Source organism: Apostichopus japonicus, chromosome 12 (assembly GCF_037975245.1).
Source record: "Apostichopus japonicus isolate 1M-3 chromosome 12, ASM3797524v1, whole genome shotgun sequence".
Lineage (NCBI taxonomy): Eukaryota > Metazoa > Echinodermata > Holothuroidea > Aspidochirotida > Stichopodidae > Apostichopus > Apostichopus japonicus.
The window spans coordinates 29423602-29445185 of NC_092572.1; the positions used below are offsets into that span (position 1 = coordinate 29423602).

The 21584-nt window shown below is 35.2% G+C and overlaps 1 protein-coding gene across 27 annotated transcripts in view; it reads left to right on the top strand.

The window, feature by feature from the left end:
• LOC139977164 (uncharacterized) overlaps window positions 1-21584 on the top strand; it is a 371700-nt gene that overhangs the window by 232631 nt on the left and 117485 nt on the right. For 26 of the 27 annotated variants that reach the window (XM_071986361.1, XM_071986354.1, XM_071986364.1 and 23 more), the window contains exons 16-21: window positions 8632-8742; window positions 9447-9705; window positions 11247-11570; window positions 15156-15388; window positions 16114-16251; window positions 21380-21517. In XM_071986361.1, the coding sequence (XP_071842462.1) occupies window positions 8632-8742; window positions 9447-9705; window positions 11247-11570; window positions 15156-15388; window positions 16114-16251; window positions 21380-21517 (1203 nt within the window). Of the gene's footprint in view, window positions 1-417; window positions 621-1577; window positions 1655-2355; window positions 2418-4426; window positions 4488-5031; window positions 5097-8631; window positions 8743-9446; window positions 9706-11246; window positions 11571-15155; window positions 15389-16113; window positions 16252-21379; window positions 21518-21584 lie in introns of all 27 variants that reach the window. The other variant, XM_071986375.1, reaches the window with a different exon arrangement.

Consider the following 21584-nt stretch of genomic DNA (forward strand, 5'->3'; position numbering starts at 1 on the left):
AGATTGACCTACCTGTAATGTACTCATTCTGGGGATATCAGACTAAAATATGAATTGATCTACAGTTATTATTTAGTGGCATGTGTGAATCATTTTCAATACAACATCATCATATGCTTTACCATCTCTTAATTTACAAGATCAGTATATGGTACATGGTACACAGTTCGTCAATGGCATTGAACAATGGTTGGCTATTAATCAATCCTTAGTGTTGCTTTAGGATATTGTGATGCATGAGACAACTTAAGCTGATTTTATGGACTACATGGCACATATTACAATTTTCATATCATTACTAGCAAACAACTTAATCTAAATGTATCTCTTCAGGTTCTAGGTTTATGTTTTCCGCTTGTTATTGTTGGGTACTGATTTCAGGTTGACATACTACAATATCTGTGGATTATTTTCCAGATTCCAATCAAATGTCTGAAGCTTTCAGATGTTGTGGAAAAAATTACAGAGAAAGCCCTGATCTTGAAGGCTGATGTCTCGCTGGGAGTTTTGAATACTCTGAGGGCTATTGAAGTGAATCGGTGGGACCAGAAGCTGATTGGACAAGATTATGAAGATCTCATTAAATTCATTATCAACAATGAAAAGGTTGAAGTAGCACGGTGAGAACTAATTCAAAGTTGGCAAACCAAACTAAAGCTTTCGCTCTATGTGATATTGAAAATAAGGTTATATTGGAATGTGTGATTTATAGAGCTAATAGAAGAACATTCAGCAGAAATATCTCCAAGCATTTGATATCTTTGAACAATGGGGGGCCGTGAAAAATGTTTGGCTCTCTCACTGCATCATTACTTTTTCTGACAGTCTGCTACATCGAGAATACCTAGTCATAATTTACTCCACTCCTAGCTTACCTGTCTCCCCACAAGCTTAGCTCATTCTCATTCGACCATGTCTAGGGTGAACTGGTAACCTTTTTAGCACTGTACGCCCTCTAGGACCAGTGCTATTGATCAAAGTCAATCCTTCTCCTTCTTCCACCCATAGTGCCTAGAAGTGTTATCGTGGACAAAACATCATTTGTCTTTTTGATATGCATATTATTAAGTTTAAGTATCATTATATCAGTATTCTTTGTCTTAAAATTGCCAGTTAAAGCTCTACTCTTAAATGGTAAGTTCTCAACTGCTCTCACTATGATGAGAGCTCATTAAAAATCTAGGTTCACTAGTCCCAAAACTAAAAACCTTGTAACAAGCCTACTTAACAGTTATAGTATCTGTAAAATGTACACTAGGTTAATAGGTGCCCCCTTCTTAACATGAGACTTCTAGATCAAAGGTCGTTTGAGGTCAGCAATAGTCAAAATATGAAATCTTGTGTATATAGGTGATTCCAAGAGTTTGTATGTATGTATCTTGGGTGGGTGAGCATGGCTGGTCTCAATTCTCCTTTTACAAAATACAGTACTTAATATATAATTGTAGAAAACTAAGCAAGGCATATGCCCTCTACATTATTCTTTCTATGTTAATTTCTCTATTTTTATTTATTTTCTTAATAAAATTCTGCACAGTGGGAGATATTTTATCGTACATTTTACTTTTTTTTCTCAGTTTACTATTTCCAAGGCCACCGGTGGCTGTGAGAGATGAAAGAGATCTGAATAACTTACTATCCCGAAACATTTCAGGTAACATACATTCTATTTCATGAATAAAAAGAGCTTGGTAACTAGATGTAACAGATATTCCTCTGTATGTGATACAATAATTTAGCCTCATATTTTTTTAACACTGTTTCATTCTAGTCCTGCCTCTGCGTAGTGGTAAGAAATGTTGCTCTGTCCAGCATGTTGAAAAAAATGTAACTTAAGGCTTTTAGCCCGCAAAATGGTACTTATTGTATCAACAGTTAAGCGAGATAGATTATGATAATAGCTTGGACCAGCTGAAATCAGAAAACTTCATTTCATACAGTAATATACATATTAACAGTGATAAAAGAAGTGTAAAAACAGCAATTCAAGAAGGTGTTACATTTGTTTTAGTGTGTGTATGAGTGTAGAGCAGTAAAGTAGATTGAACATGATCAGCTGAGTAAAATAAATTACTACAGTGAAATGGAATATGCACAGTTAATTAACTGCATTAGTGCTCTATTTGTTTAGGAGGGAGGAAATATCTTAGATTATAAATGTTGTGGTTTTCACTAAGTTGATCGTGAAGGAATTGATATGATAAGAATTAGTGCCAATATAACCTGTAACTTTGAAATGTTACTTTTATCCTCAAACAGAGAAATGTGGCAACGTATAGAAAAATGTGTTCAATAAAATATTCCATGTGAGAGTGGTCGGTGGGTCTTATTGTTATTTACTTATACTCATTTCAGTTGAATGGATCATTGGAGCAAACTTAATTCACACATTAAATGTGACAACTGGAGAATGGATGGTGAGATGCATTATCTTGTATTTTTTTAAATGATTGTCATTCATTTCAGATTGTGTTCTGACATGTAGCCGTCTTTAACATTCCTTTGCTTAACCAGCAAAAACTCCTCTTTGAGTTTAGCTCTATTCTTGATTCTTTTGTCAAGGCAAAAGAAACCTATGATGTGGTGATGACGTACGTGTATGTACATAGTCATCCGTTGTCCAGACAAAGGGGTTGGAATAAGGGAAATTACCTCGGATGCAGCTAATACATTTGAAAACAAGTTTGTGTGGGTGTATGTGCATATGTGACACCCTGTCTCATAAACACAATAACTCACTAAACATGTTGCCTATAAACTGATAACTGATAGTAAGCTCTTGGCTGCTTTAGTTTATTTGCAATGTCATTTGAGGTCACCAGTCGCCAAAATATGAAACATTGTAAATACTGGACATTAGTACCATTGATGAATGTCATACTCGGGTGGAAGGTGCTCCATAAAGCAGATTGGATAGAGGTAAAAGGTCGTGTGAGGTCAACTTAAACAGCAGTCTGAAATACTCTGGCTTGATGGGTCATATAGTTTATGTGGGTGCCCCTCAGGTTGCTTTCATTATTGGAAAATTTCGATTGGGGTCAATAGATGTCAAAATCTTAAATTATTGTAATTTTGATAACTCAAATTTCAAATGATAGCTTTGATGAAGTTTACACGTGGTATTTGGCTCAACCATAATGAGTACTCAAATGTCAATCAATCTCTGGATTATTCTTTAACAAACGAGTATATGTGATTGTGATTCTTGTTTATGTGTGTGTGTGATATGCCTGCTTGTAAACATGATAACTCACAATAGATGAATTTCAAGCATTGTATGCAGATTTCTCTACGAAAGCTGTTGGCTGTTTTCCTAATTGTGGTGGTCAGAGGTCATCTGAATCCTAGATTTTAGTATGTTTGTCAATAGAGAACTGCAGAATGCAAAATTTCAAACCAACCTTACTTAATAGTTGTAGCTTTGCTGAATATCATGCTTGGTTTGTAGATGTTTCTAGTGAATTCTTGGCTGTTTGTTATAGAATTTGGAAAAGAAAATTAAAGGTCACCATTGGCCAAAATTATTATCAGTGTCAGTTAATCTCATACTTGGTTCAGTAGGTCTACCCCTTCATGAATACTACCCTTGTACCTTGGCAGGGATCATATGCCATGTTAATGTCAGCAATGGTCAAAACTTGAAAACTGTGTAACAATCTAACTCATAAAATTCACCTTTGATGAGTGCCATACTTAGTATGTTGATACGCAATTATAGTGACTTTTTGGTTGCCATTCATTTTGTGATGAGGCATGATATTGTACAAAGGTCTCAAATAATTTGGCACACTGTATGCAGTAGTCAGAAGATGAAATATATATCAGAGCATTGATGCTCTTGTATTGGGGGACTTTCACAACCTATGTCTTGTCACACATGTTATCGTTGCTGTCTGCTCTATTTTACCTAATTCTCTGTGATATAAGCTAACATATTTTTTAAGGAAAGCGGTTTGGTAGTACAGTAAACTGTCAAAATATTTCACAGTGAATTATATTAAAGCCATGAACTTCCTTCCTTAATAACAGTTGTTGAAGGGCTAATGATGGATCTAATTATTCTAAAGCTAAGCAGGAAAATATCCCTTATTATATAAAACATCCATCTGACTGTTTAGCCAACATCGGAACCTGTTTGGTCTGGATTTGGAGTCACTTTGTTGTATATTGTAAGATCCTTCAGTGATAAGTGATTATAAAAATATTTCTGATGTAAGGGTAATGAGGCTTGAATTTCTGATCTTCTAGTTCTGATTAAATTTTTATTGAGTTGACCTACATCAACAAGGCTGTTAAATTAAAAAAAATATAACAAGGCATTGCAAATTCTTTGGGATTTCTGGTTTATATGTAGTTTCTTCAGGTTTGTATGATTTTTCACCATATGTATTTTTGTCTTTTCTTGTCTGATGAAATCTTCATTTAGATGGAATTTAGATTACCGGGGAGGATGTCAGCAAAATCATCATCACTGAAACCAATCTCTGGTGAGTTTCTGGTATCAATATCATAGGAATATCATTTCGAAATTTAAAATGTCTAATTAACAAGGTTTTATTGTTGTTGTCAGAGAAATTTCTGTAACTCTAGAATAAGTGCTGAAGTACATACAATCATCTGTAACCACAGTTACAGCAGGCATACATAGTCACGGCTGGATTTCTGCTGAAAAATGAAGGTTCTTCACCCTCAGTATTGTTTAATATTGATATTCTTTGTCCTACAAGATGTGTCCTTTCAAAAAATGTTACTAACTGCTCAAAAATGTACAGTCCTTCCTTATTGACCAGCCATTAAACAAACTATGGAGGCTGGCCTTAAAGTATTCTCACTTAAAGGCTCAGTCAACTTTTGAAATGTTAGGACAAAACTAATCTTATGAGACTATTTTGTTGTTGGGCTGGTTTATGATGTTTCATATATTGCGTGTATGATAAAAGATTGGTACTGTTGATGATATAATGTCTTCCATAACTGTTTTTGTCGTTAATTCATATAAATGTTTATGTCACTTTTCTCCATCAACAAAAGAAGAAACAAATAAAACAGTGGAACAACAAGAATACAAAAGCAACGATGTTCCAAGCAAAGGAAAAGTAAGTTAACAATCATGACTCACTTTTGAAATGTTCTACATTGTAATAAGGCCTGTTGGGAGTTTATGGTTTGTCCAGATCATATATACATATCAAATTATCTTCTTAAGTACCATTACACATAAGAAGTGGACCTTGTAGATATCATTGTTCTTATAATTTCTAAAATAATAAGTACATCAAACTTAGAGCATATGAAGGATCTTCAGACGCAGACATAAAGGAAAAGGGAGGAAAGCAGATCAAACACACATTTTTCACATACAGATTTATCAAGCTGTTTGGGACACTGGACAATGAATGCGGTACAATTAGTACAACAGGCAGTGATAATAAAATGAAGTAGGAGGTGAAAGTATAACTGAAGATGAAAATGGATGGAACATATAAACTATGCAGTGAACTACAATAAATGAAAACGTTAGGAAATAATTATAAAATCAAATAAGTAATAATGAGTATGTAAGGTGACGAGAAAAGGGGATTAGGTTGAAGAATGACTGCTATGTTGCCTTATGATAACTGATACTAATGAGATAATTTTGTGTGACAAGATTTCTAATGGCATGTTCAGCTTAATTGTATAAGTAATTGTACACAGGAAATTAGCTTAATCTTTGACAGTGCAGTACATCGCACATTGGTGAAATCAAGTCAATGTTGGAATGACATTCCACTGTGTCATTATGAATCCAGTTCCATTTTGTTTGAAGCACATATCTAATTGTTACAATTAATATATTACCTCTGAAATTTTGAGACTTAAACCAAACAAAAATTATTATTTGTGGATGATGCATGTGTATTGCAATTGCAGCAAACTTTGTACTACTGAGAGGCACGCCCTTTTGAAATTTGACATTCATTCGTCTTATATATTATAGGATTGACCACAGGTGTATGTGCATGGTATGTCATAAATCTGGAATAACTGTTATATCGTACTGTTTAACTGAAATATTTATTATTCAATATGTATTGAGGCCTTAAATGATTATGGAGACTAAATTAAGTTCCAAATGATGAGTTCATTGTATTTATACTTTGAATCGACAGATATTTGAAGATATACAAGTGGTTGTTTCATAATTTCATGACCTTACATAAATCTTTTATATTAATAATAAGTCATGCTGATATTATACTGATAAGTTGAATTATTTAGTGAATGGAATTTTCTAAAATGTCTTTATACAGTACATGCAGAGGCTGCACCAGAAATTCCAAAGTAGAGGAACAAGTGGGGTGTGGGTGGCAAACAGTTTGGAGAGAATTTTGAAGTGTAAAAGAGGACCTGTGTAAAGGGCACATCACAGGAAAACTTGATGGGCTTGAGAACATGTCCTACCCTCTGCCTCAGCTACATTAGTGAACCAAGTTTTATTTATGATAATTTTTATTTTGCATTAAGTTAAATATTGTGGAAAAGATTTGTGGCATATAAGAGGTCATACATTCATCATTTGTATTGAGGAACGTTGCTTGATCTAGAGGCCAACTTGGCTTTTTGCATAGTGACTGCAGTGACTAGCTGAGTTACGTTTTTAACAGCAAATCAAAAGCACAAAATATATGTGAGAGAGAGAGAAGTACATTTCTATGGAATGTATTGCAAAGCCCTGGTGGGGGGTTTAGTGGGAGAAACACCCAGAAGCTGTTGGAAAGCGGAATTTAAGCAATACTGGGGGTGTTTCAAGAACACAAGCTGAAAAGCTTTTAGACAGTTTTTGTTGCTATTTTAACTTATGAACAGAAATACATTCCAGACATTGCAATTTCATTGGAATATATTTCAAGGCCCTGTGAGGTCCAGGGGGCAAAAACCCTGGATGGTGTAACATTCTTCTTTGCCTTATATTACCCAAATAATGGATATTGGGCAGAAGGGAAATTCAATTTTGTTTACAGCTGACTTGGAGGTCAAATAGGGTAGGGGGGGCAAGTATCATAAGGGGGGGAGTATCATAAATGGTGGAAAAAAAATGCCCCCTTGTTGTCGACACTGAGTGCATAAAGATACATCTGAATCTTTTAAGCAGTTGACGAAAAAGTATCTTTAACAGCAGTGATATTTATACAAGGACACGATTAACATAATCTCACCTATCTAAAGTTAAACCTTCATTCTCCTGTCAGCTTGAAAAGTATGAAAAGCTAGTAATCACGGTAAAACTATAAAGCGTGTGGGAACTTGCATATGAGATATACGTGAATGCAACCGTATGTTCCATTCAAGTTATACTTGGTATGGTGATGTAAGTGCAGAGTATGTACTTGTTCTTTTCAACAACACTTTTCACCTTGTTAATATTCATGGTGGTTGGGGCTTAATGGGAAATTGTCAAAAGCAGCTTGTAAACATGATATCTCAACAAACACAAGTCGAATCAAATATGATTCACGGAAGATAGATGATCCCTAGTGAATAAATCCACCCTATTGTTCTTGGTTCTCATCTCATGAATAAATAAGAGTGTTTGGGCTAAACTTAACATTTGGTTCACACTGGTATGGTGATGTTGCTGCATAATAAGCACATTTTATGACGTCTCCAACTCTAAGTCATTTATATTCATCAAATTGCTAGAAATGGCTTTTAAATACAAGACATGAACCAAATGTTCCTCGGTTTCATTCTTGGCATATTTGGTGCCACACTTCATTCATACAATCAATCGTGTTGTTTGTGTGTGCATACAATGAAATGAATATTAATCAGTGAACATCAAATTCTTTATCAGATACCTCTGAAAAAGTTTGTCTAATTTGCACTATACATGTACTTGGATAATTCAATTTAAGTATATAGATTTTATGATATCATAAACCTCACTGATATTCATGCATAAATATGTATTTATACTATGTCACTTCATAGGCTTTGTCAACATGATAACAGATTCCTGGTACCTTCCTTTATATGTTGCCACACAATGTCAATAGATAATCATCTTCATTATGGTGTGTATAAGTTGATGAATATTTAAATCTATGGCTTACCACACTATGAATATGTGATACGTGATACAGTTAGTGATACAAAAATAATATTCACATCCTTTATCAGAATAATGATGTCTGAAAAATATTTAACATTTAACTGAAACTCAAGTTCACTGAAACTCAAGAACTTATATTCACACATAAGCCTTTACTAGACACATAAGCCTAGTCTTTGTAAGCTAGACTTCAGTTGCGAACCATTACACTCTGCAGGTGAAATAGAAATAAGTGCAAGCATCATCAGGATGATTTTGGTCTCATTATTTATAACAGACAGTGGGTAATTAATCACATTCTGATTGCCATTCTATTAAGAAGTTGTGCCCAGGATCAGCTGATTTATGTGTAATGAAATTATATAGTAATAGAAAATTATGCTGGAAAATTCCTTTACATTGCATAATGACTACATACTCAGTGACGTGCTATACAAAAATAATGTTCCATCAACCAGCTTAAACATTCGCCCTAGATATGAATCATATGAACTTTATGGTTCTCAACTATCTCCTTTTCCATTTATTTCTCACAGAATCCTTCTTTGCCATCTCATCAAGCAATTAGCGGAGAAGCCGAAGGGAACCTAGCAGGAGCTGAAGCAACGACAATAGATAGGGAAGAAGTAACAAATGAAACTTTGCAGGTAAGTATTAGTGAGTGAGAACTTCCAAGTTAGGATTCATGACTTTTGACCAATATCTCTCTAAATCTGTGATTTCTGACTGATACAGACTGGTTCCTAAATTGAAAGAGTCGTGACTGATAACTTGCTTTTGTCACTACGTGATTACAGACCGACATTTAGACATTACTGAAAGTTATTATCGCTAAATTCGGTTTGCATGTTGTTCCCAATTTACCAATACAAACATCCCACACATTATCAAAAAGTATACATATATAGTTGCCTTATATGCTTCCTATTGTTTTAAGAAGTAATATCATAGCATATTAATTAATAGGGGAGGCATATTGTAAAATATTAACATTGCCACATACATGTTTGTTATCTTTTATATTTGGCATGTTTGTATCATTAGTAAGTGTTTATGTGTTAGTTTTTTTTTTTTGTTCACACAAAATTGCTGCTGTGTCCATGGATAATGATAGCTTTAGTCAAGCATATTAATGAATGGGTGGGGCAGAATTAAACCATTACATTAACCCCTTAAACTGTCAAGAACACAACTCACATTCATTAAAAGTATATGATATGAGCATTTGCCTCATTAGTGTTCTAGTTTTTGACCGTCTACTGAGGTTCTTATATGGATTAGCTCAATTTCAATTGGCATCGTGAAATAGCATCAGATTGATGAAACATTTTTGGTTTCTGGTTATTTCAAGGACTTGTCAGGAAATTTGTTCAAAGAATGGCGAGATGTGGGAAGAAATCTCAAGCTTGCTGAGACAGAGCTTGACAACATAGAGGCAGATAACAGAAGAAAGGGACAAAAAGAAGTTGTGTACCACATGTTGCTACTATGGAAACGGAAACATGGGATGAAAGCAACAAACACAACACTGAGAGACGCTCTAATAGCAGCTAACGGAAAGGACCTGTCCAATTATCTTCTTAATAGGGAACAATGTGGAACGACTTCAGGTAAGTCAAAGACAACAAACATGAGATCAGTAAGAAAGATTGTGTATTTCTTGGTTTGTATTTACACTATACAGACGTACATTCCATAGCCAAATACAATATGAAATAGATATTAACATAGAAATAACAATTAACATTACTTATAAAAACTTGCCTATGCTGCAATAAACTGATGTATGTCTAGAAGCAATTTTCCATGGAAGTATAAGAAGTAAAGCAATCGTCAGATTGTCATTTAGCAAGCAGCTGTAAAGAACATTAAGTTGTAAAGGAGCCTAATGATTACTTCTTATAACACGATGTTAGAACTGCATAAAAACATACCAAATCCATATGCAGGTTATTCCCCTTGAAAGGAGCATTTTTATGAAACAGCCTACAACCTGTGTTATGTCATGTATACCTTTAATTTTCTGACTATGTTATATAACGTTGATATGTTTGAAACAAAATGAATATCAATTTAGTTCTCCTTATACATGACTTCCGATAACAATGCATTGAAAGAGGTGTGAGATTATCATGTTAATTACAACAACAATTATGTAAACATTTATATGCAAATGAGATATTTGGCAGTATTCTAAGATATTCATTTGGTCTCACTATTTTTATACAGTTATGTGTCCATCTTTGAAGGGTGTCTGACACAAGCTTCTACTTATAAAAAGTAACTATCAATAGGGATATCCCTACAGTACAAATGAAATCTATCAAGAATTTGCCGTAAATGTTGGTCAGCTTATACATATTCAAACCGTTTGGTGGTACAAAGATATGAAAAGTATGTATGTGAAATGTTAATCATACTAAACTTTTAATGATATGACAGTATATAGTGAATGAAATCATCATGTCTTAGAATCCTGAAGTTAATATCAAAAATTGATACACAGCTATCTGTCTAGTTTTAAGATTCGTGGGAATGTGTACATTGGTATCATGATCTAAGTAAACGTCTATACAAGATGAGAATGTTTTTAGCTGTATCAGTTTATTGAGACAGGAACTGAGACTGCTTACATGAAGCACTGTATTTTATTTAAATGGTATTGTTCACAATTTCACAGATATTATAGTATGTTGTCGGAATGACCAAGTATTTCAGCATCTGATGCAGGGTGATATCTGAAAATACAATATCTGAAGTCCTGCTCATAGATAATGTGAATCTCTCCTGTACATGATGACTGAAAACCCTAAAGCTACAGTAAACACACATGTTTATTACCTTAGCGTTTTGAAGTAACTTCTTCCAATATGGGAAAAGGAGCAGCTCACAGGAAACATATTGTTTCTAAGCAAGGTCAAATAGTACTGACCTTGAGCAATGGACCATGGAGCAAAGGATATGGAGCTAGGAACAGCAAACAGACTTAATATCACAGTGTTCTTTGACTCCAATTAGGGGATTGTACTATGGGAGAGCACTGGCAGGTGTACTAGCTATAAACTAAGCATTGATGGAGTTGAGGATTTTTAAGTCCTAATCTGCCAGTTGTTTACATAACATATTTCTCTCTTTGCATTATCATCATAAGATTCTAATGTGAAAACGGCTCTTAGTGTACAAGCCATGGTTGACAAAGAAGGTAGAATTCTAGAGATACCAGGGACTGGTGTTAGACTTGATATTCCTCCTGGTGCTATTGACCGGAAATGCTTGATCAAGATGAAAATCATTCCAAACTATGTCCAAGAAGAGTCTAAATCATCATTTACCAGTAACACAACAGTGGTAGTGGAACTGCTTCCAGATAACTTAAAGTTGCATCATCCTGCAAAGCTTACCCTGCCTCACTGTCTCAAGTTGAAGAACCCTGTTGAATGCAAAGCTATGGTATTCAGCAGTCACCATGATCAAGGTACATCTTACCTTATGTTTGGGGTAACTTAAAATGAAAAAAGTAACCACCCACATGAGAATATTTTATCGGTTACTGGTATGTAGCAATTGCCACAAATGTGTGTTTGGTGCTCATCCCTCATTGATTGAAAATATTTGGCTATGTTACTTTTCTAAGTCTTATTTGTATATAACAGTCTTCATAGCATGTATTCTTTGGTACATAGAGAGGTGATCACAGCAAATATACTTGCTGTAACGTCACTTTTTGAGCCATTGTGTACGCAGTCATCTTAACTCACTCGCCAGAGCCCACCACCAGGAACTGTCGATGGGGTCAAGAAAACTGGGGCAGGACTCGTTTCTGGCTTATGTAGCGCCCCTTCTTCTACGTAGGATGGGTCGATTTTACTTTTTAAAACATGAACTATTGTGGCACACCTAAATTAATCTCATACTGAATGTCTTAAACTTGAACACTGTATCAATGCTGACTCCTTTCAGAACTAATCAGGCTACAACACTTATCACACCATAAATGTTAATACCTCCCATCATTGTTACCAATGCAGGATTCTGCATCCGGAACGCAATGTTTTTGCCAGAGACGCAAACTCGTGAAATTACACCTTTTTTTAGAGTTAAAGAAAACAAGTACACACACTAACAACTTGGCCTATGCGAAACATAAAAATAATACATTTTTGAATGTACAGCTTTCTTTTCTTTTCTCCAGAATCCACAATTTGTTCTCTAAAGAACCAAAATTTCTTCCAATGCTACAAATGTTTGAATTTGTTTGAAAACAAATAAATCATAACAATAAAATGCCGTACAGGGTTAACAACATTTCCATTACAGAGATTGTCATGCTAAACATAGTCAAAGATGCTTTTCCAATATCCTGTGATTGATTGGTTCTTACCCACTTACCCATTGTCTGCAGATATTTTTGCATATGTAGTGCTCAATGAACACATTGTATGCAACTACTTGGAACATTACTCTTCATTGTGTAGAGAGATAGCGAAGTCTGTGGTATAGGCTATCATATGTGTACACCCAAATATCAAAAAGTTAGGCCTTGTTGTCACATACAGTACTGAGTTTCGACAACAAGCGCTCATGGTACGAAGATGCACTTGTTTCAGAGACTATCGCGGTAATATTTTAATCATTGTTTTGATCAGAAAATGATATGAATTGAGACAATCTATGAATTTTGTGGAAAGCTACATCTCTGATACTGAAAAGGATTTGTTTGTTCTCTCAGCATTGAGTGTTGCTAATTATATAAAATGTGCTTTCATACCACAGTAGCTTGTTTGTTTTTTCGCGGTCCCTTTGACGACATGCTTCAGTCAGTTTTTTTGGGTGCAATGTTCGTGTGTAAGCTACTGTACTTCGTGCATTGTCAAAAGTAGCCATTGAAGTTTGATTGTTTTTAACCGACTTTGCGTAAAATGTTTGTGGAGCTGGTTGTTTTCAAACACTGCAAAGTGCTCAAGATAATTGTACTGTCAGGTTTTGAGGATTTGCCCATGTGTAGTTGAAACTCTGTAGTTTGAACAGGCCTATGTACATGCAGTAGTACAGAACTGTGTGGAATTAAGAGAGAGATGCACACTGTTGATACAGGGACTTTTGAAGAGTTGGTTGTTGGGATCGCTACAAGGTCAAAACAAGGAGGCATGCACTACGGAGTTGGCGAGCAGGGAAGTACAAAGGCGAATGAAAGAGTGGCTGAGCATTGAAAATTGTTTCAAAGGGCAGAGCGGGCCCCCCTGTATAAACAGCAAAGCTTGTACATTTGGCCAACTGCCAAGTGTATTGTGTAGAACATTCACACAGTATAGGCAGTGATACAATAGCATATTTATAACTACACTAGTAAAGTAGGTCATATAATTAACACAATTGGTGTTCGATCGAAAGACAAGCTCTTATTACAGGACGAAAACTTTTTGGAGGACTTGAGTTCCTGAGACATAGGCTTTTTCTGTAGTAACATTACTGACCTTCATAGCAAATAAGAATGTTGCAGTGATTTCAATCTTACTAGTTGGCAGTGTTAAGACTTCGTTAGGATAAACGTTACAGTGTGTTATATGCATAGAATTTGAAGTAGGGAGAATGACGTCATGCGACATATACTGAAGCCACACATCCTACTGGTGGCGTTTGCTTGTACAGTACCGGCTCGTAATACAAACACTACGTCTTTGACATAACCAACGTGATAAATTAGACATAAATCAGTCGAAATTGTGATATCGTGTGCCACATTTGGGTGCCAAAAATGTGGCAGTGGACTCAGTTTCACAGGTAATTCTTAGGAAGCTATAGTAGAAGCAATTACATAGGAATCAACTTACTATAGTGTCGTCTGCTGAGCTGCTGTATTGTAATTAACTGGACCCTGGATACGGTTTAGCCTAGGCCCTAGACCGGCCACGGCTATCCTTTCCGATGCGAAATGACTAAAGCCTAATGAAAACATCACCACCTCACTTTACTTAAAACTGTATCCCTCAAGATATACCAACATGCCAGAATAACATGAGATGACAGTTATGATGTCCTGGGTTATCAATAACAATTCAAATTAGGAAAATAGGCATATTCCCAACACCATAAATTTGGCAAAAGGGCATAAGCAGTATAGACATAGCCAGTACTATTAGTAATCTGAGTCTTGAGGTAGGCTAGAACCTAATCAGCCTAGCCAGGTATGTTCTGGTATCTTCTTATAAACCATTTGCCTACATTTACTCAACTATGATTTTAAGACCTAATTATATTCACTTACCATGATCGGACAAAGCCTTGAGGCAAAACGACACACCCAAGCCAATACTCTTGCTAGCATCTCATTCTTTGAAGACTGTCTTAATGTAAACATGAATCAAACTTTTAGCACTCTCACTTCATAAGGTGGGATCTATTAGTCTACATAAACTACTACCAACTTTGCAACGTTAACATTAAAATGAGAAATGCCTGCACAGAATAATATGGAAGTATTACACAAAAGTAGGTGTGTGTGGGAAGGGGGTTTGAAGGAGAAAGGGTTGCTTTTTTATGGCATTTTCCAGGGGTTACTATGACACTATATGAGTGGAGCACTCAAATAATACAAGCAAGAAATGTTTTGCCAGGTACCTCTCAGATAACGGAAATTACACTTTGCAGACGTTAAAAGTGGAACAACTACACTCCACTTATACTCTAGTCATTAGAGACGGGGAATTTTTTTTCAAAGTTGTTACTTAAGTCAAGAGTGTAGTTCTTACCACTCTGGTCGCCATAACATGTCTCAGTTGTGCAAAGTTCTCCTACTCTTTCAAAAAAGCGGGTAAAATCAAATTCAGTTTCAAAGTCGAATGCACAATGTATGTATGAAGACGTACAAATGATCTGGCTTTTTGTTGCACGACGCAAAGCGCCTTCACTATGTAAAGGCTTCACGGCCTAAACACACGGCGATGCACTGTGATAGCATTCCTCCGAGTTCAACTTCTATGGTGATATGGCTTCTTGAAATGAAAACAGAAGAAAATGATAGTACCAACTTTCTGATTCAGCAATTGTTTTACTTTTGTAGGGACTCAGCCGAAGTGGAGGCCAAAACAAAATGCTTTGTATCAACTGAATGAAACAAACTGCATAATCTGGGTTGAAAGCTTTTCATGGGAGACATGTCAGATTGATGATAGAGATATTGAATTTAAGTGGATCCAGGTCTATGCTGCTTGTAGCCAGCTACCTGTAGATCCGCGTGCCGACTGTTTACATATGGAACTTGGATACTATATTGACTTACCAGGTAAAAAAGAGGTGAGTTACATGTAATAATTGTCATCATCAAGATAAACTTTGAGCTCATCATTTTGTTAACTAACAGTGTAAGGTGTAGGGATAGTAAGGACATCGAAGTTCTTTTAAATAACATGGTGATGATGATCTCACTGTTTTTGCTCAGTGGTTTAGTTGTAGTCTTCAACTATGTGATTTCATAAATGTTTTGACCAGATGCTACCAGCAATAGAAAGAACTGTAATTGTAAAAGTCAGAAGTCAAACTGCTTGAAGATAGCAAAAATTTCCTTGAGATTTTGATAAGTAACTGTCGTCTGCAATAAACATGCACACATATTTAGTAAATGGCCATGCTAGTATTTCGAAACTAAGGGGGATTGTTGACCATGTCCTATTTTCTATTTGTCTATGGTTATTGATTGAATTGCACGTTTGATAAATACATCTGAGAGGTTGGCATGCTAATGTGATAGAGATTGTTAATAAATTCCTAATTCTTACATGTTACAATTTTCCCCAAGATCTTGGAACTAGTCCCTGTTCCAAGTAAAACTCATCCTTGACTGGCAATGATACACAAACAATGATAAACATTTATCCAGCTCATTGTGTAGGAATGTAATGAAAAAGAAATAGATCCCATTAACACCATATCTAGACATTCAGATTGTAATGTAATTTTCACATGCATATCCTGCTTGTCTATATGAGTTTTTCAGTACTTTGTTTGATTTTTCCTTCAAGATAATTGAGAAGAATGATATGAAAATCGTCCAAGAAAAACCATTCCCCTTCTTTAAAGAGGGACAATTACCTTTGAAGATATTACTTGAAAAGATACAGCCAGAGTCTTGGAAATGCACTGAAGACACAAACCCAAAGGTAAATATGTTCTTGTCGGACATTATAAGAATCATATGTAGTGGTAGCATTAGTTGACACTATAAGCATGTTCGTAAGTATTAATAAATATGAAGAGATCGTTGGAACATTTGTAAGAAAGATGTTTTAGCACCTTAACCAGTGCTTTATGTTATCGTTCGGTGATATTGTATGGTATTGTAAGTGAACATTTCAGTCATTCATCCAGAACATGTGCCTACAAATTCATCTGGCATGTTCGTATGGCAAGCCGTTTTACTTTTTATTCAATATTTAATGATATCTTTAATTATTTGATGATATCATTAAATCAATTGTTGATATCAAGAATTCGAATTGTTGATATCATTAAATCAATTAATGATATCATTAAGTCAGTTCATTTCTTGATATCAATAATTCATTTAATGATATCATTAAATGAATTGGTGATATCAAGAAATGATTTAAAGATATCTTTAAATCAGGGATGTAAGTCTTCCATATTTTTACGGAAATCCGGTTTTTTTTTTTAATTCCAATAAGTCTTCCGTATTTTTACGGAAATCCGTTTTTTTTTTTTAATTCCAATAAAGTTCCACAAAATTGTTCGAATATCAAAGACACAACGCGGCAAAAATGCCTGGCCCGTTGCAGCAAGCTAACTTCAATTTTCACTCATCGATCACTCAAAATACCATTCATTTCCAGTTTCGCATCATCGCATTGCACTGTACAACATTGTGCCATGTGAATATCGTTGCGTACGTGCGAACTTCAAATCGCTATAGCTAATTTCTGTCGTTGAAAAACATTGCCTAATTCATGTTGATTGGACTGCTAATTAATATCTTCGTAACTGCTGGTGCTCGACATAAGTTTGGAATTAACGCTTGTGATATTTGTGAGCGGCGGAAATCTACGGGATATGCATATGAAAGTCGATATTTGTGATCGCATTCGAATGTGAGACTGTTTTTTATTCCGTAGTTCGCTGCGACGTATTCTTAACTTTGAGCTAGCCTAACATAACGATAGTGTGTAAGTAGTAAGAACTAGGGGTAGGATGTGTTAGCGCTAATACTTCTGAGCTAGCCTAACATAACAAAAGTGTGTAAGTAGTCAGAGCTAGGAGTAGGATGTGTTAGGACGGCATTCACCTGGGGTCTCCGAATATTTTTCCGGTTTTTTTTTTTGGCTGCACTTACATCCCTGTTAAATGTATTTGTGATATGTACATATCACTAATTCGAATTAGTGATATGTACATATCACTAATTCGAATTAGTGATATCAGTAAATATGACGTCATATTTACTGATATCACTAATTCGAATTAATGATATGTACATATCACTAATTCGATTTAATGATATCAACAATTATGACGTACATATCAAGAATTCGGCCATATTTAATGATATCATTAAATATGGCTGCGATATGTCTGGTTATACGGCGTAGTCTCAGTAACTCATCCGTACAAAGGCCTTATGGAACTAAGCTGGTGGTAGTTGGTATGGGTCTAGTGCAGTGCAGTATACTTTACATTAGTTATATGGTAGGCTCAATACGTAAAACTGCTCTTAATATGGCGGGGATTGAAGCTCAACCAGTTCTAGACAGAATATAATGCACTAACTGCACTGCACTGTACTTCCCGCTACATAATCCCAGGCGCTCAAACTGAGGGCGTAATTGATGATATCATTAAATATGGCCGAATTCGTGATATGTACGTCATATTTGATGATATCATTAACTGGAATTTATGATATCAAAAATTTGAATTAATGATATCATTAAATATGGCCGAATTTGTGATATGTACGTCATATTTGATGAAATCATTAATTGGAATTTATGATATCAAAAATTCGAATTAATGATATCATTAAATATGGCCGAATTCGTGATATGTACGTCATATTTGATGATATCATTGATTGGAATTTATGATATCAAAAATTTGAATTAATGATATCTTAAATATGGCCGAATTCGTGATATGTACGCCATATTTGATGATATCAATAATTGGAATTTATGATATCATTAAATATGGCCGAATTCGTGATATGCACGTCATACTTTTTGATATCATTAATTTAAATACAGATATCTGAAATTGAATTTATGATATCTTGAATTGAATTATTGATATCTATAATAGTTCATCTATTTTAAAATATCACAAATTCAATTCTTGATATCAGAAAGTTTAATTATGATATCATCAAATAAAATAATGATATCAATTATTTCCTTGCACCAATTAATGATATCATCAAATATGACGTACATATCATTAAAACAATTTCAGATATCATGAAATAATTCATGATATCATTAAATAATTGTTGATATCATTAAATAATTGTTGATATCAATAAATACTGAATAAAAAATAAAATGGCTTGCCATACGTTCGCATGCTTGTTGGCACTTCGATTTCACGTTATTTGTCCTACTTTGATTCAGTAATTGTTTAATATTAAGACCTATGTAACTACACCCTCGACTAGAATGTAGGAGAGCCCCGTTGAACTTGCTGATATAGGAACATGTATGTTAATTATGGTAGCATCGGTCACTTGTTTACCTGTATTTAAATGTTCTTACATAAATCAAAATATCAAAATTGGTTGTCATTTTAATGTATAATGAGGTTATGGGTTAAACGTAAACATCTTTACATTGCAATAATTCTGCAATGTTATTTAAAGTTAGATTGTAACCAAACTTGGCATACAGTTGTTGGTTAATAACTGGTACATGTAGACCTAATATTTTGAGGACAATCTGGACCCAAACATATTCCTGCCCCATTTATGGGCTGATTGGGCCCAAATTTTGTTTCCACCGCAAATGCCTTTGGGACAAATTCTTTGGGCCCGATTTTGTGGGCCCAATATTTTTGGGTCCACCATATTTACATTGCATTAACTTCGCAACCACAAGACTGATTGTAGCCAAACTTTTGGTATACAGTAGTTGGTTAATAGTGGGTATATGTAGGCCCAAATCTGTTGGAGCTATCTGGGCCCAAACAATTGTGTGCCTATTCTTGCGCCGGGTGGGCTCAATTTATTTCCACCTCAAATGCATATATAAGGACACAGTGTTTGGGCCTGAATTTGTGAGGCTCAATATTTTGGGAAAATTTGGACCAACATGCTTTGGGGTACAATTTTTGGGGGCAGGATATTTTGAAGTCACTTTGTTTGGCCCTAATATTTGGGACCATTTAAGTGCACAATTTTGTTTGTTGGGAGGGACCAACATTGCAATAACTCCTCAACCCTAAATCAGATTATATTCAAACTTGGAATACAGTTATTGGTTAATAGCTGGTACATGTGGGTATAAATATTATGATATGGCTGATGACATACAACACTTTGATATTCCACTGAGCAAGGAACCATAGTGTGTGTTAGGCTCTTGTTCTATATTTAATTTAACCATAGTTGTCGGTCTTGAGGAAGAGAAGCATACATTAAAGTGCATTTACACGACACAAATTTCCTCACGACTTGTTGTGCACGATAGCCGTGCGCGACAAAATCGTGGCGTGTGAAACGTAGAAAACTTCGTAGAAACTGAATCGTGAGCAACTTGAAGCGTAAAGTTGAGCATATTACAAGAAGCCCTGAATTGAAATCGGTTGTCTTGAGTCGTGCACGATTGATCACGTACAGAGAAATTGTTCCAATTGATCAACTTTTAATTTACACGACACCGTTGTCGTATGCGATAAATATGTGCATTTGATGTTATATGGTTGTGGCAGGGAATTCTTGGGGGTACAGGTGCCAGAAGCAATGGCATCTTACGGGTTATCCGTATCAAAATATTGCAATTTGCCAGCTCACTAAGATACAAAATACTGTAGAGAGAAAGGAAATAATTCATCTCCAATTTTATATGTCCTAATGAGAAATTGTAACTGATATTGCATAATAGCATTAAGTCATATGATCTTTTTAACCCAATCAGCATCCAAGATTTCACTATCTGCTACAGGTGATAGATACTTCAGAAAATCTGGCAGACGGATAACAAGTGTACGCCAGCAAACCAATAGGCATAGGGGTTCCTTACATTTTTTGAGAACATTTATTCAATGGTTACTTTAGAGACAATGTTTATTCACAAGGTTTCACACTGCAATGCATGGTGACCTCAAATAAGATTTGACCTAACAAAAAGGGTTCTTATACTTAATAAGGAGGATCCAAATATGAAATAATTGTAGTCCACCTTGTAACTTTAAAATGATTGCCTTCGAAGAGGTCACATACATAGCCTCATGAACATAAGGAATAACATAAAGAAGAAAGAAATGAAAGCGTTTCAAAGCAATATAACTGGGATCATCATTCGCATTTTTTCACTGTCAAAATGTCACAGTTAAAAGAATTTAACCCACACTGACTATTACAGTATATAATTTACAGTTATATACAACTTGACCGTAAACAAAATTACATTCCCAGATAACTGAAAACAGTCCACACACAAACTGTGAAACGAACATTCAAATTAATGACTTTGAAATAATTGCAACCATACAATGAATCACTTGAACAGTGACCATCCACACGCAATTCTCTTTTTTAAGTTTGTGAGAATGATCAAACATAAAACTTAAAACTTAATTTTGTCATCTTGGTCACAAGTAATCTTAATAGAAGTTAAGAATATTCCTGACTCTCTTCAGCTCATCGTCTTTAATCGCACATTTATTCACGTCCTTGAGTCGCTAAATTCAGCCATTTTGTAGTCACTGGTCGCTGAACCATCCGGTGGAATTCGTGACAGAAGTTGAACAGTGCTCAACTTTGCTCGACAACTTAAAATCTTAAAATGTCGCGCGACAAATGTTAAGAGAGATTCCATTCACACGCTGCGATCAAGTCTTACGCGGAATTAAAGAAATCATGGACGATTTTGTCGTGGACGAATTCCTTACGACAAGAGTAGCCGTTTACACTTACCGACAAAATTGTAGACGATTTTGTCTTGTCGTGTAAACGCGCCTTTAAAGTTTGTTTTAGAGCTTTGTCAGTCTTGGTATTGCATGTAATATACCCTAAAATATGAAACATGCACTTGGTAGAAACATATCAATTTTCCTTTGTCGCAGGAACTTTCATTCAGGAAAATAGCGATGCCTTTAGAATATTCACGCCCGTTTTGCTTTGATAAAGTTAGAGAAGAAGATTGTACGTTTTACTTCAAAGCTACTCAGGAGGAAACAATAGAATTGCGAGTCCCATACAAGGTTTGTAAATTGTTATGTAACCTACATTTGTCCTGATCCATTTGAGCATACTGCTATTTTGACCATT